The 16,999-nt window shown below is 38.8% G+C and overlaps 1 protein-coding gene across 3 annotated transcripts in view; it reads left to right on the top strand.

Annotated features, from left to right (window-relative positions):
- Positions 1-16,999, top strand: part of LOC127662496 (kinase D-interacting substrate of 220 kDa B-like) — an 88,460-nt gene that overhangs the window by 18,286 nt on the left and 53,175 nt on the right. For all 3 annotated transcript variants that reach the window (XM_052153696.1, XM_052153694.1, XM_052153695.1), the window contains exons 10-20: positions 851-949; positions 1,083-1,181; positions 1,322-1,499; positions 7,310-7,474; positions 7,560-7,739; positions 9,428-9,593; positions 9,997-10,148; positions 10,476-10,762; positions 11,085-11,225; positions 15,366-15,603; positions 16,434-16,513. In XM_052153696.1, coding sequence (XP_052009656.1) covers positions 851-949; positions 1,083-1,181; positions 1,322-1,499; positions 7,310-7,474; positions 7,560-7,739; positions 9,428-9,593; positions 9,997-10,148; positions 10,476-10,762; positions 11,085-11,225; positions 15,366-15,603; positions 16,434-16,513 — 1,785 coding nt within the window. The remainder of the gene's footprint in view (positions 1-850; positions 950-1,082; positions 1,182-1,321; positions 1,500-7,309; positions 7,475-7,559; positions 7,740-9,427; positions 9,594-9,996; positions 10,149-10,475; positions 10,763-11,084; positions 11,226-15,365; positions 15,604-16,433; positions 16,514-16,999) is intronic.

Here is a 16,999-nt window from a genome sequence, read left to right as displayed (position 1 = left end):
TTTCCAGTAGCTGGTAAACTAAATAAAGTTAAGCTTTCAAGCAGAATATAGAGTTAATGTAACAAAACATACCATCCTCCATCGTGAACTCCAACAACATTGTGGCGGAGTCCAGGGCACTCTCCCTCCCATTGCTCGCTGGTCAAGATAGCGTCCATTTGGTTGAACCACTTCCACTTTTCCTTGATGGTTCTATAGTCACTTTTATTCATTTTTTTTTACTTTTCCCTACACTGTTGGTAGGTCCGGTGGTAGCCGTGTACGGTCAACAGCTGAGACACTTCCTGAAATACTTTTTAGTTTGTTGCTAACAAGAGTAACGTTTATTGACCACGGCGTGGTTTTGCAACAGCCATTTCTTTTTACAATTCAAAAGTCGAGTGAACAAATGATACTGCTATAGCTTTTTCTAACTTTAAAACTAGCGGGTTGATGTCCTGTGTCGCAAATCCAGTGATGCTGGTAGTGACGATCCAATCAGTGATCTGCAGGATTTTGACGTCACAGTTAGTATCGGCTCAGCTCGCTTGGAACCTCGACCGAGGTGGTACTACAAAAAGTGTCAGGTACCAGGTACTGTCCACAGTGGAAAACCCCCAAAAAGCGAGCAGAGTCGAGTTGAGTCGAGTTGCACCGTGCAGTGGAAAAGCCCCATATTTCTAAGTTTCCTGTCTCCATCAGCACACTGTCCTTGGAACTAATATATAGATAATAGACTCTTTGTTTTGATGTCCTATCACCTCTTATTAAAACAATTGTTTTTTATTAAATTAATAATCCTCATATGATTGAGGAAGATGATGTCACGATGACCACAAGTCATTTAATTCCCTGTGAATCTTCAATATAGGATGGTAAGACTGCCCTGTACTGGGCTGTAGAAAAAGGCAATGCAACCATGGTACGAGACATTCTGCAATGCAACCCTGATACTGAGGCCTACACTAAGGTAAAGACAAAAAAACCTGACCTTCACTAGATAATGAAGAATAATTCTCTATAAATATATAAATATGACATTAATAATTGCTTTACTGTAATAAAAGCCATTTATGTTCATGAGCTTTGTCTTTACATGTCAGGATGCAGAAACCCCTCTCATAAAAGCCACTAAGATGAGAAACATTGAGATTGTGGAGTTGCTTCTGGACAAAGGTGCCAAAGTGTCAGCAGTGGATAGGGTAAAATGATGACACCTTTTCCCCCCCAACTATTTTGAGTCCTAAAACACTTAACTCGTCTCGTTCAGATTTGTACATAATAGTCTTTAGAGAATATTTACAGGTATTCTGTGTGTAAAGTTAAAATATTGTCCTCTCAGAAAGGAGACACAGCCCTGCATATTGCCATTCGCGGGAGAAGCCGTAAGCTTGCTGAGCTGCTTTTAAGGAACCCTAAAGATGGCCGCCTGCTCTACCGGCCCAACAAAGAGGGCGAGACTCCTTACAACATTGACTGCACCCACCAGAAGAGCATCCTCACCCAGATATTTGGAGCCAGTGAGTGTTTCTTCTTTGAACATATCAGTGACTCACCCAGGGTTTAACCATCATAAACATTAATTAGGTTTATGCATAAATAATAGCAAATAATCTTTTGTTTTGATAGATAATTATTTATTGTATTCTTAAACACTCACCTAAAGGATTATTAGGAACACCTGTTCAATTTATCATTAATGCAATTATCAAATCAACCAATCACATGGCAGTTGCTTCAATGCATTTAGGGGTGTGGTCCTGGTCAAGACAATCTCCTGAACTCCAAACTGAATGTCAGAATGGGAAAGAAAGGTGATTTAAGCAATTTTGAGCGTGGCATGGTTGTTGGTGCCAGACGGGCTGGTCTGAGTATTTCACAATCTGCTCAGTTACTGGGATTTTCACGCACAACCATTTCTAGGGTTTACAAAGAATGGTGTGAAAAGGGAAAAACATCCAGTATCGCGGCAGTCCTGTGGGCGAAAATGCCTTGTTGATGCTAGAGGTCAGAGGAGAATGGGCCGACTGATTCAAGCTGATAGAAGAGCAACTTTGCCTGAAATAACCACTCGTTACAACCAAGGTATGCAGCAAAGTATTTGTGAAGCCACAACGCAGCACAACCTTGAGGCGGATGGGCTACAACAGCAGAAGACCCCACCGGGTACCACTCATCTCCACTACAAATAGGAAAAAAGAGGCTACAATTTGCAAGAGCTCACCAAAATTGGACAGTTGAAGACTGGAAAAATGTTGCCTGGTCTGATGAGTCTCGATTTCTGTTGAGACATTCAGATGGTAGAGTCAGAATTTGGCGTAAACAGAATGAGAACATGGATCCATCATGCCTTGTTACCACTGTGCAGGCTGGTGGTGGTGGTGTAATGGTGTGGGGGATGTTTTCTTGGCACACTTTAGGCCCCTTAGTGCCAATTGGGCATCGTTTAAATGCCACGGCCTTCCTGAGCATTGTTTCTGACCATGTCCATCCCTTTATGGCCACCATGTACCCATCCTCTGATGGCTACTTCCAGCAGGATAATGCACCATGTCACAAAGCTCGAATCATTTCAAATTGGTTTCTTGAACATGACAATGAGTTCACTGTACTAAAATGGCCCCCACAGTCACCAGATCTCAAACCAATAGAGCATCTTTGGGATGTGGTGGAACGGGAGCTTCGTGCCCTGGATGTGCATCCCACAAATCTCCATCAACTGCAAGATGCTATCCTATCAATATGGACCAACATTTCTAAAGAATGCTTTCAGCACCTTGTTGAATCAATGCCACGTAGAATTAAGGCAGTTCTGAAGGCGAAAGGGGGTCAAACACAGTATTAGTATGGTGTTCCTAATAATCCTTTAGGTGAGTGTATGTTATAGATCCAGAAATCAGTTCTGTTGTAGGGTGTGGTCAAAATTTAAATGTAAACAATAACAATACGATTAGAAACGTCCAAACATATTTTAAACATAAGTGCGCTGATGAACATTTGACATACTCAATATGATAACTTCATCCCTACATTTGCATTTGATAAATGCAAGGATCAGCAAAAAGTTGTGAAGTATTACCTTTTGAGGTTCCTGTTGTAATATTTAAGCAATATCACACGAGCAAGAGTGTGATGTGGCCCTACATCAGCACTGCTGTGATTCGGCCGCAGATAGTCACAGCAGTGCTGATTTAGTGCCATATAGCACGATTGCAAGTGTGATATTGCTTAAATATTACAACAGTTCAATGAACAATTGCATCGCCTAACTGTCTCATATATGCTAGCACCTGCACCTACATATGTAATGTAAAAAATAAAAAGACAAACATTAGTTCTTAACAGATCTGAACCTCTCTTAAACTTTCATTTAGAATAGCAGGAACACAAGCGGAGTGATACACACACAGTGAAGCGTCGGAGTGCTGATGGTGTCAGACCATCAGTGCTCATGTATCGTCTCTCGTCCAATCAGATTTGAGGACCGTAACTAACTGTAGTATATTTAATAAGATATATTTTTATTTTAATAAACTAATAGTGCATGTGTCCACGTTTGTTTGCATATTGGAACTCACTTTATATTAGGTTTAGCGGTCGACCGATATATCGGAGAGGCCGATAAATCGTCCGATATTCAGAATGTTTTAACTGTCGGCAAGGACGATACATATTCCCGTTTGGCTGATTTGTTTCTTAAGGCCACGAGGGCACAGAGAATCACCTGCTTGCACGTGAAAGAGCCGCTTGAAACATGTAAATGGCCAATCGCATTTTGTTTTGTTGTTCCGTGCCATCTGGTTACTATAATAATATTCCGGTGTACAACACAGTCTCATTTAAACAGCCCGCATAGCAGAGCCGTGACATAAGCGCAGGAACTCATAATGTTAAAATGCTTACGTTTCACTCTACCTTCTCTTCTCAACAGTTCCCTGTAACTTTGAACTGTTTAATGATAAAAAGGCTAAAATCAATAAAATGAATATTGTATACCATCTGCAAATATGCAGATAGATAATTGAAATGGATGTAATTCAGAAATCTCACAAAACTTGAGCAAATCCAACGTCCTGTGGAGCACTCGTGTATCTTCCTCTGAAGCACGTATTCCATCGGCCTCTTTTCAACAGTTCCCTGTAACTTAAGTTTCCTGTCTAATGATAAAAGCAAAAATCAATCAAACTTCTATCATATAACATCTGCATTTCACTGTGCGCTGTGCAAAACCAAACAATTGGTTTGATTCAGACTTTTGGGAGAAAATGCACTTACTAATGCATACATGCCATCCATGGTTGCTGTAATACTGTGTACATCATTTAATTCTTCCTAATATATTAACAATTTAATTATGCGCAAATAAATGACTAAAATTGGATGACTAAACAGAAATCAGAAGAAATTGCTACTTTCTCTCTTTTTTTTTTTTTAACAAAGTAAATGCAGTATTTACAATTTTAGAAATTGAGTAAATACAGTATGTGTAACGTAGATGCTGTCTTTTATGTGAACTCTTATTTTTTGAATAGTATTGTTTATTAACTCTTATTTTGAAATTGTTTTAGTTCCTATTCTTGTCTCTGTTCTCTGTGCTCCCCATGATTTATCATAGGTGTGTCTGGTTAGCCTTGTTAGTCCCTGTGTATACATTGCCCACATGCTCTCTCTGTCTTTGTCAGTTCTTGTCTTTTACTGGATGTTTTGTATCATGTTTTCAGTGCATGTTTTTGCCTAGTCTGTACCTTACCTTTCTTTGCTCTGTTTTGAATTTTTGCTTTTGTTTTATAAATCTGCACTTGGATCCACATCCTCTACCTTTGCTAAAGTACAATATGGTTTCTATTAATTTTTATTTATTTATTTATTTATTTATTTTTTGCAATTTTATGTAAATGTTATTTACTATGGGTGTGTTTGTATATGTGTGTAAATATATATAAATATATACAGTGAATCTGGAAAGTATTCACAGCTCTTCACTTTTTCCACATTTTGTTATGTTACAGCCTTATTCCAAAATGGATTAAATTCATTATTTTCCTCCAAATTCTACAAACAATACCTCATAATGACAACGTAAAAGAAGTTTGTTTGAAATCTTTGCAAATTATTTTAAAAATCACATGTACATAAGTATTCACAGCCTTTGCCATGACACTCAAAACTGAGCTCAGGTGCATCCTGTGTTCCACTGATCATCCTTGAGCTGTTTCTACAACTTGTTTGGAGTCCACCTGTGGTAAATTCAGTTGATTGGACATGATTTGGAAAGGCACACACCTGTCTATATAAGGTCCCACAGTTAATAGTGCATGTCAGAGCACAAACCAAGACATGAAGTCCAAGGAATTGTCTGTAGACCTCCGAGACAGGATTGTATCGAGGCACAGATCTGGATAGAAAAATTTCTGCAGCATTGAAGGAAGAAGTTTGGAACCACCAGGACTCTTCCTAGAGCTGGCCAAACTGAGCGATCGGGGAGAAGGGCCTTAGTCAGGGAGGTGACCAAGAACCCGATGGTCACTCTGACAGAGCTCCAGCATTTCTCTGTCGAGAGTTGAGAACCTTCCAGAAGAACAACCATCTCTGCAGCACTCCACCAATCAGGCCTGTATGGTAGAGTGGCCAGACGGAAGCCACTCCTCAGTAAAAGGCACATGACAGCCTGCCTGGAGTTTGCCAAAAGGCACCTGAAGGACTCTCAGACCATGAGAAACAAAATTCTCTGGTCTGATGAAACAAAGATGGCCTGAATGGCAAGTGTCATGTCTGGAGGAAAGCAGGCACCGCTCATCACCTGGCCAATACCATCCCTACAGTGAAGCATGGTGGTGGCAGTATCATGCTGTGGGGATGTTTTTCAGCGGCATGGACTGGGAGACTAGTCAGGATTGAGGGAAAGATGAATGCAGCAATGTACAGAAACATCCTTGATGAAAACCTGCTCCAGAATGCTCTGGACCTCTGGACTGGGGCGAAGGTTCATCTTCCAACAGGACAACGACCCTAAGCACACAGCCAAGATAACAAAGGAGTGGCTACGGGACAACTCTATGAATGTCCTTGAGTGGCCCAGCCAGAGCCCAGACTTGAACCCGATTGAACATCTCTGGAGAGATCTGAAAATGGCTGTGCACCGATGCTCCCCATCCAACCTGATGGAGCTTGAGAGGTCCTGCAAAGAAGAATGGGAGAAACCACCCAAACATAGGTGTACCAGGCTTGTAGCATCATACACAAAAAAGACTTGAGGCTGTAATTGGTGCCAAAGGTGCTTCAACAAAGTATTGAGCAAAGGCTGTGAATAGTTATGTACATGTCGTTTTTAATTTTTTATAAATTTGCAAAGATTTCAAACAAACTTTTTTCACGTTGTCATTATGAGATATTGTTTGTAGTATTTGGAGGAAAATAATGAATTTAATCCATTTTGGAATAAGGCTGTAACATTACAAAATGTGGAAAAACTGAAGCGCTGTGAATACTTTCCGGATATATATATATATATATATATATATATATATATATATATATATATATATATATATATATATATATGAGAATGATGAATTGGCATTATATGGGTCTATCACCCACCCTACTCTCTTAATATCACCACCGGCCATTTAAAATCCCATATCAGTCAACCACTAATTATGTGTCTTTAACTATGTACATACGTGTTGTTGCTTTGTACTTACATTTAAAGTAACTGTGTTTAATTACATCTGTAATTACACTGTAATGTAATGTAGTTACACAATAAATACATTGTACTAAAATGAAAATTATTACAATACATAGTCATCGAAGATACCTAATATAAAGTGATACCGCATATTTTTTGGTGATTCACGAGTGGTGGAAAAGAAGAGCGAGTAGAGGGTATATTTGAAAAGACATGTTTGCTGGAAAGAAATATACCACTGTCGCTTTCCTCCACTGAAATTTAAACTCCTGCTCAAAAAACTGGAGATGCTTCCTTTGTATTAGACATGCCCCTGGTGTGAGCTGTTTTGTAAAGTGGTGGGGACAAAATGTGCCATGGCAAAAAGTGGTGTAGACCCACCCTTCCCCACCATAAATGACGCCTGTGAGCATGCCCCTTATATTTAGATTAGCGGTCAATGGGTTTTTAAATGACAAATTCTTAAATTTGACCTTTGGTTCCTCTGGCCTGCATATTAAATATTTGGGTACGTCATGGACATGGATGCTCTCCAAATATTTCCTGTACATTTTGTCTGAAAAACAAAAACATACTTTGCCTTGTGGCAAACATACATTGTGTAAGTTTGAAGTTATTTATCTCTGTCTTCTTCCCTAGAGCACCTGTCTCCCTCTGAGTGTGATGGGGACATGCTGGGTTATGACCTGTACAGCAGCGCTTTGGCTGACATCCTCAGTGAGCCCACCATGCAACCCCCCATCTGTGTGGGGCTCTACGCCCAGTGGGGCAGCGGCAAGTCCTTCCTGCTCAAGAAACTAGAGGGTACGAGCTAGAAATGACTATCCAAGATCTGGAAGTCCATTATAACAATAGCTTAGATCTTATTGTATTTCCTTCTCTTCACCAGATGAGATGAAGACGTTTGCGGGGCAGCAGGTGGAGCCGTTGTTCCAGTTCTCATGGGTGGTGGTGGTGTTGACTCTGCTGCTGTGTGGATCTGTGACTCTGGTCCTGGGTTTCACTGTTGATCCGAAGCTGGCCATCGCTGTGGCCCTGAGCCTGCTCGCCCTAATGTACATCTTCTTTGGTGAGATGGAGACCTCATTCATGACATTTTAAGAGATGTTTGATTTTAAAAAATTTATTTCTGATGGTATCAGAAGGTAATACCATGGTAGAGCGTTAGATACCATGATTCTGAATGATTACCTTATTCGTGTTCCATGGTATTTACGTGGTACACAAAGGTACTTTACATTTGCATGTATAATCATTTAGCAAACACTTTTATCCAAAGCAACTTACATATGAGGAAAGCAAGCCCTTTATAACACTTGAGCCAACTATTGTAATAGTGCCTCAATATTTTTCCGTACAACTAGAATACCGTGGCACTCAAAATGTGAAAACCATGGTGGAGCCAAATAAAACCTACAACAAATAATGACAATAGTGGATGGCTCTTGTGTGTTGTATAAATGTAAAAAATAATGCAGGAAGTGGGTACATGATATTACAAAAGTGTCTAGTGCCTATAAAGTAACCAATTGTGTTGAGGTAGAGAAATAAGTTTAGTCAGGGGATTAGGTAGCAAGAATCCAGAGACTAGTTTTTGGAAACTCTGTTTTCATTTTTCTTACATCATTGTTTTCCAAAGTTTGAGGTAATGGAGAATATTTTTAAAAGCCTCTGCCTCTCGGTGGAAGAAAACGGCATTCTAGTGTGGATGAGATGCGTAAACGTTGAAAAATCAAAGCATTTTCAAACGAAAACGTGCTAAGTGTTGACATGGTCTTAAAGATCCCATGAAATCAAAATGAAAGTTCTGTTATGGTCAGCCCATATCTATTAGCTTTATTGACATCTATATGATATACAGTACTGTGCAAAAGTTTTAGGCACATGGGAAAAATGTGGCATAGTAAGGATGTTTTCAAAAATAATGGCATAAATAGTTTTCATTTATCAATTAACATCATACAAATTCAGTTAACATAAAAAAAGATTAAATCAATATTCGGTGTGACCACCTTTGCCTTTAAAACAGCACCAATTCTCCTAGGTACACCTGGACACAGTTTTTCTTGGTTGTTGGCAGATAAGATTGTAAGGGGGCGTGAACTGGCTTGTCAATATAAATAATTATTTAATTAAACTCAAAACAAAAGCACAAACATAAACACACACATGACAGACATGCCCGTAATTCTCTCTCTCTCGAACTGGCGTCACCTGCCGCCTTTATCCCTCGCGCGCCCCCCATCAGGCCGATTGGGGACCGTGCGTACGACATTCTAGCCTGGCCCCGCCCCCCTCCGCTCCACAAAGATGTTCGAACCTTCTTGGAGAATTCGCCACAGTTCTTAAACCTATTTCGGCTGTCTCAATTGCTACTGTCTATTCTTGTAATCTCAGACTGACAAGATGTTCAGTGGGGGGCTTTGTGGGGGCCATGACATCTGTTGCAGGGCTCCCTGTTATTCTATTGTAATCTTTTCTATTTGCAATAGTAATGTTTGGGAGTCTAACATTTATATGTCCTATTGACACACTAAAGCTGAAGATATAAATAACCATTTTAAGACAAATGCTTTTGTGAAACATCTTATGTGCCAAAGACTCTTGCACAGTACTGTATTCATCCACCAGAGTGCAGCATTGTACATTAGAATCTCATATATTGATTGAGGAAGGTCTTCTGAAACACTTAGTTTAACGTCAAAAAAGTGACCTTGTCTCATCTCAGTCTTGTGTGCCTTTGTTTTGTGCTTTCAGTTTTGGTGTACTTTGGTGGAAGGAAAGGCGGGGAGAGTTGGAGCTGGGCCTGGGTCATCAGCACCAGCCTGGCCCGTCACATCGGTTACCTGGAGCTGCTGCTCAAACTCATGTTCGTCAATCCCCCTGAGCTTCCGGAACAAACCACCAAAGCCCTGCCCATCAGGTAGAGCTCTCTGAATAGAGCTGCTAATCAAAGTCGTTCATCCATTGCAACAGTGTCCTTGCCTATTGATTCACATCCTAGTTTGAACTTTTTTCAATAGATTTTCTTTAACTCAATACATGTATAAGTAGCATAGACATCTGTTTGTGTCCCACACACTTGCTTTACAGTATTCAGGTGTGCAAAATGTTCTTTACAAAGTCAGTAAATTGGAAATTCTGTTGATGCATAAAGATTTAATTTATCCATAAAGAGACCAACTTTCCTCAACATTTTGGAGGTAGGATAAAGAGGCCTTGTGATTATTCTTTTCACTTTTTAGATTACCTGTGCATTCTGTTGAAATGCTCACATGTGTGATGATCACTTTCAGTCAGTCTTTTTTTGTACTCCATCTGTCCAGGTTTCTTTTCACAGACTATAACCGTCTGTCGAGTGTGGGAGGGGAGACGTCCATGGCGGAAATGATAGCCACACTGTCAGATGCCTGTGAGAGAGAATTCGGCTTCTTAGCCACCAGACTCTTCAGAGTCTTCAAAAATGATGAAAATCAAGGTATGTTTCTGAATACACAAAAAGATGATTGATAATGGAAAGTATTCAATGCAGTGCCCCATTTTTAATTATTGTGAGTTCACAAAAATGTATTTTTGCTTTTCCAAAATGTGCCGTTTATGGTTCCCAAGCAACTCAAATCACAATAGTGAAGAAATAAATTGGCATGTGGTCACAGTTGTGGATATGTTGTCGATTTCACAACTTTAAACATGGCTCATCCATTTAGACTTTACAGCTTGAACTGTTTTAAAATATAATTTAGCTTTCTCCCCCGTAAACTTGTACATTATTGTGGTTCTGTTGCTCTTCATATTTCTTTCATAGGAAAGAAGTGGAAGAAGACATGTTGCATCCCTTCCTTTGTGCTCTTTGTGCTGACGTCTGGCTGTCTGATTACGGGCATGACCCTGCTGGCCATCTTCAAGGTGGATGTAGAGAATCTCACCGTGAATGCTGTTCTGATCGCTATGTCCAGTGTGGTGGGACTGGCTGTGCTGCTGAACTGTCGGACCTGGTGGCAGGTGGCTGACTCTCTGCTGCACTCTCAGAGGAGGAGATTGCTCAATGCTGCCAACAGCATGCACAAGCTGAAGAGTGAGGGATTCATGAAGGTGGGCCAATCGTGCTAATATAATATGTAGTGCACTTAAATAGTGTGCTTTAGTCTATAGTCAGTGGTGGTTTACTGATAAGGGGTTTTATTCTGTGTCCTATGTTGATACTGATATCTATACAGCAGGATGTCCCATGTAAGGCCGATATATACTGCAAATTGTACATGTATAATGTAATTTAATGATAGCCAATGAAACATAGAATTGTGGCAATATACATTCACTGTCCTTAATTCTGTTAATTTGCCAAGCCAGTTATCGGCTGTTGACCATAACCTCAGAAGGGCAAATAGAAGGAAGATATATCAATCTATTTCAGGTTCTGAAGTGTGAAGTGGAGCTCATGGCTAAAATGGCCAAAACCATTGATGGCTTCACCCAGAATCAGACCCGGCTGGCTGTCATCATAGATGGCCTGGATTCCTGTGAACAGGACAAAGTGCTGCAGATGCTGGATACGGTGTGTATGTGTACTTAGCTACAGTTTGGGGATGAAACAGACCCCAAAAGTGAGCTACATCTGACAAAACATGACTTTGGGGAAAGAGAGCAATGGGGCAGTACCCCGGGTAAAAGGCACAATTGATTCGATTTTCTACCAAAACACTAAATTGCAACAAAAACTACTTTCCTAAACACCTTTTGTCACTATACACTGCAAAATGTTCCTGTCCCATGAGATCATTGCGCGAGATCATTGAGGTTGATTTTGAAGCAATTTCATCTAATATTTAATAACTTTTATAATGTTGCAAATTTTATGTAGCTAATTAAAACATATATAATTAAAAATATTTATACATAATTAAACATAATAATAATAATAATAATAATAATAATAATAATAATAAAAAAAATATATATATATATATATATATATTTATTAGGGCTGTCGATTTAACATGTTAATTCAGTGTGATTAATTGTATTTGTAAAATACAACTAATATGTCAAATTAACGCAATTAATCGCAATGCCACCGGATTGTAATAAGGAAGATTCCAGAGAAATGCAAGCTTGTAGTACCACCTGTTTACTCCAGGGGGCAGTAAGTGAAACTTCAGCTGTATGGGCAACTTGCAGTTTATACAGTGAAGAAAACAACCATCCAGCAGACAGAACAACACAAACATGCGTCACGTTCTTGCATTCAAACACTTGGAGCACATATTCAAACTAAGAGATCTCAAGATGTATTCTAAGTATTAAACTATATTTAACTTGACACAGTGACCTAAAAAATTGTTTATTACACAACGCACCGAGATGCTACAAAAGCATGTCTGACGCAGGTGTACATTGACGGGTCCTTAAACAAGCCCTCATAATAAATCTCAAACTGATTGACAAATTCACTTGTGAAATGGATTGCTGTGAACTGTTTACCAATGATTGAATTATGATCAATAATATGGTAGTAAACAATACATTGTATCCTAAAGACGCTTTTTGTATTGTCTTATTAATGATTAACTCTTCTGCTACAACAATGTAATGCATTTTAATTATCTGAATATATATATAATATTCAAATATTTAAAGATAACTATGTATAATTATTTCATCATTATATATTGATTTATATTTATATGAGGGGCTTTCTCAGCAAATATTTGTATATGCGATTCAATGATTAATGAATTGTGACATCATGTAATTAATTCAATTAATGTAATATATATTCTATCTAGATGCGTTTTGTGACCAGAAAAAAGCACATTTTCCTTAAGGTGTGCAGAAGGCCCTGTTGAACCCTATATTTGCTGAGTCCGTAATGGCAAAATAAATTAATCAATAATTTTTGTTTTATTATCTAAAAAAAAAATTTCTTTAAAAGGTAGACTTGGGGTTATTCTACAGTAATTACAATACACTTTAAAGAAAAACAATAGAAGTCTGTTGTATATTCTCATTTAGATGGGTAACTACAAGTGGATGGGTGTTTGTTTGTGCATGTTGTTAGGTCATTGTCCAAACCACTTCATTCATTCTAAAGTGTTAAACCTCCTTGAACGAAATGAAAGTATACAAATCTTATTTACTGTCAGGCTCCCATTTGGTTTTATGTATTCAACCAATGCCAAGAAACTGTTGATGGCAAAAGCCATCCATCTCTGCTGAAAAAATGAAAGACTTATTCTGTTTCACACACAAAACATTTCTTTGACTTCCTGCTCTTGACTAAATAGACAAATTAAGTGTTTCATGTCCGCTCATTCACCTCTCAAGCATCTCATGGACGCACAGCAATGCTCAGAGTTCAAGTTTGTGTGGCTCGGAAAGATCTGATTCCTCACGCAGCTGGACTAATGGAATTTCCTTCAGCTAAATGTCATTATTTGGGTATAATCCTCTTGTGTTGGCAGCTTGTTCACGGCTAATGAAATCTGCCATTTACCAGAGAGCCGGCAAAAACCCTCAAAGATTCCTTTGTGGCACAATTAGCCACTTCTCTTTTAAATTCTGAACTTTTTGTCTCTGATTTTAATAGAAATTACCAAATTGAATTTTTCCTTCTAGCTAAATATTGTTCCAAGGCTGATGTTCCATAAGATAAATGACTAATGCTGATGGAGGTGGCATATTTTGCACCATCATGAGGCAATTGAGTTTCCGTAGAGAACTGCAATGTGAGCAAACATTTCACATCAGTCACTAAACAAAGGATGCGTGCCATTTATAATATTTTAAACAGTCCACAAATCAGTATCCTGTGACACTTCATTACTATGGGAAGTCCCCATCACGTTCACATTAGTACTGTGGATGTGTTTGTGTAGATGTTTACATAGTGGCTTGTTTATGGAGGTACACATAACTGTGTAGGGAGATACACATGATGCATTACATCATTTAGACTATATGCTAAAGCCTGTGTTATATAGCTAGTCTAATAGAATTACAGTTATCCTCAAGTAATTGAATTTGTTCTGTAGTGGTCTGAGACTATAATAAAATTACTTGTGTGATTGACTATGCAAAACTTGCCTCCTTGATGCCAGGGTATTGTGGGTGGTTGTGAGGTTGTTGCTAGGGTCTTGCTTCATGGTTGCTAGGTTGTTCTGGGTGGTTGCTTACTGTCTCAAGTCAAAAGAGCCTATCTGAAAGTCTTTATGATACTTTTGTTTCTAGAGATAGCTTGGGTCCCTATGGCATTCTTCGTAAATCCTTGCAGCCTTGAAGTAATACTTTAAGGGGTCATGACATGAGGAATCAAATTTTCCTTGATCTTTTAACAAATAAGAGGTCATTGTGCTATAAAATGCTCTGCATAATGACTCGTTCTCTACTTTCTCCACATTGTGATGTCACTCTGTGGTAGACATTTGCATCTGACCACCTCCACAACAACATATCAACATCTATTTTACCTCATTACTTCCATAGCCCCGACTAGTAGAGGTGAGCAGTGATGTGGCAAGGAGAGAAGCAGGTCAGGCAAGAGCAGAGAGAAAGACTAATATTACAGTATAAGTGAACATCACGGAATGGAATAAAATAATCAAAAAAGGCATGTCATCATGCATTAAGGCAGGGGGTTTCATACTTTTGGATGCCAAGGACCCCAAAATATGATGTTCCCTTTATGAGGGCCCCACTTCCTACAAAATTCAAGGAATAGTTCACCCAAAAATGAAAATTCTCTCATTATTTGCTCACTCTTATGCAATCCCAGATGTGTATGACTTTCTTTCATCTGCTGAACTCAAAAGAATATCTCAACTCTTTTGGTCCATATAATGCAAGTGAATGGGTGCCAAAATTTTGAAGCTCCAAAAAAATCACAAGTCAGCATAAAAGTATCCATACGACTCCAGTGGTTAAATCAATAACTTAAGAAATTATATGATAGGTGTGGGTGAGAAACAGGTCAATATTTAAGTCTTTTTTTTTTTTTTTTAAATTTCCTCCCTGCTCAGTCAGTCTCTAACTTTTATTTTCACATTCTACTTTTTGTGTTTTTGGTGATTCATATTCTTCATGCATACCTCCCCCTACTGGGCAGGGAGAATAATTTATAACACAAAAGGGATGAAATATTGATCTGTTTCTCACCCACAGATATTGATTAAAACACTGGAGTTGTATGGGTTATTTTTATGCTGTTTTTGTGCTTTTTGGAGCATAAAAATGTTGGCACCCATTCACTTGCATTGTATGGACCTACAGAGCTGAAATATTCTTCCAAAAATCTTAATTTGTGACTACAGTATATGTTGATTTATTTTTATTTCTTACGATGAAAAATGTACAAAAAGCTGTCGATAGAATAAATAATTATGGTTGATGTCATGATTTCCAACTAGTCTTTAGAGAGCAAAATGAAACGGTAATAAATGTAAAATTCACCCAGTGTAACACCTTTTTTTTAAGTTTATTCAAATCTCTAACCCTAAGTGTGAGTATTAGTATACAGTATTATTGTGAAGATAGAAGGGGAATGAGATGCAATGCAGGCCAGATTCAAACCTGTGCTTCCCGTATAAGAACCACGGCTTGTCTCTAGCATGTGCACCAAATGCCACTTAAGGCCACAGCTTCAACCAAATGTTGCTCCATTAATAAAGATGAATCATTGCTATGTCTCTTCTGTTTGCAGGTTCGAGTGCTCTTCTCTAAAGGTCCCTTCATTTCCATCTTTGCCAGTGACCCTCATATCATCATCAAAGCCATAAACCAGAACCTCAACAGTGTGCTACGTGACTCTAACATCAACGGCCACGACTACATGCGAAACATCATCCACCTGCCTGTGTTCCTTAACAGCCGCGGCCTCAGCACTGCCAAGAGACTCTGCATCACCTCACCAGCCAATGCAGACCAACTTAACACTGACGGTTGGTCAAGACTTGATTAATCAAATTGACAAAGCTGTCTACACTGCAAACGGCCATTATTGTTTTTCTTTCAATATAGGCAACTTTGTTGATTATAATGGGAGTTATATAGTTCGACATGTTGCGATGCGCCACTCGCTTCCAGTGTAGATTGGATACTGTACTGGTGATTGGAAAGTACGTACTACCTATTTTTGTGTATGTAGTATGACATCAACAAGCAGGCCCACATGGAATATTTGTGCACACGATTCCCGCGGGTTTGGAATGTCAGCCACATTCCAGACACTTTGTGTTTCTTTATTTAATATTTGGCTTATTTTAACATGTTTTCAGTTACCAATATAAGTGAGGTAGTCTAGGCTACATTAAAAACATTAGTACGTTTAAATCTATTCTGCAGAATTCCACCATTTTTGGCACGAAATTAGCGTGAAAAAAATGCTTCTTGATACTTAATAATGCGTCCTCAAACCCTTCTGTGTTTATGGGTAATATTGGCCCAAAAGGCATGTATGTATACTTCATTCAGATATATCTGATTTATTGGGATTTGGTGTACACTTATCATAATCTGGCATACTAGAATGGATGAATAGAATTCGAATTGGGATTCAGACGAAATATAATATACGGGCTTTACTTTTTGCAAGAAGCTCAAAACATTTTGTCCTTTGTAGCTTGTGGTCTGATTTCTTTGGTTTCTCATGCAGATATTTGCTGTCATTTTTGTTTGTATCATCTGAGTTATACTGTGTCTAATATAGACTAACGGCACAGCTTTTCCTCTCTGATACCTCCTCTAAATGTCTGACTCTCTCCATCTGTAGCATGGCAAGAGGACATGGACAGGATGTTGTCTCAGAACAGTCTCGGAGAGCAGGGCAGTAAAACGGCACTGATCCGCAGGGTAAGATTCGGCCCCAACACTCCCACTACTTCCCTTCAACATGCTTTGAGATGGGTGGCTCGACAAAGACAATATGGCTGTTATTAACTCATTGGCAATGTATTATTTAATCAATCGTAAAGGGATATTTTCAAAAATGAAAATGCTGTCATCATTTACTCACCTTCATGTTTTTCCAAACTCTTATTACTTTTTTTTGTTCTTCTGTGGAACACAGAAAGAGAAGCTTTGACAAATGTTCACACTGCTCTCTTCCATACAATGAAAGTGAATGGTGAGCAGGGGCTATCAGCCTCCAAAAAGGACCAAAAAACAAAACACCATAAAAACATAATAAAAGTAGTTCATACTACACAATATCCCACGTTTTCTGAAGACATACAAAGCCAGCTTTTTGTGAGGAACACATTGAAATTTAAGTTGTTGCTCACTGAAAATCTTGCCTTAAAATTTTGCTTGACAGACGTGATCACTATTTATTGTATG

This window comes from Xyrauchen texanus, chromosome 22, assembly GCF_025860055.1.
Source record: "Xyrauchen texanus isolate HMW12.3.18 chromosome 22, RBS_HiC_50CHRs, whole genome shotgun sequence".
Taxonomy (NCBI): Eukaryota; Metazoa; Chordata; class Actinopteri; order Cypriniformes; family Catostomidae; genus Xyrauchen; species Xyrauchen texanus.
This window is presented reverse-complemented; position numbering and strand designations above follow the sequence as displayed.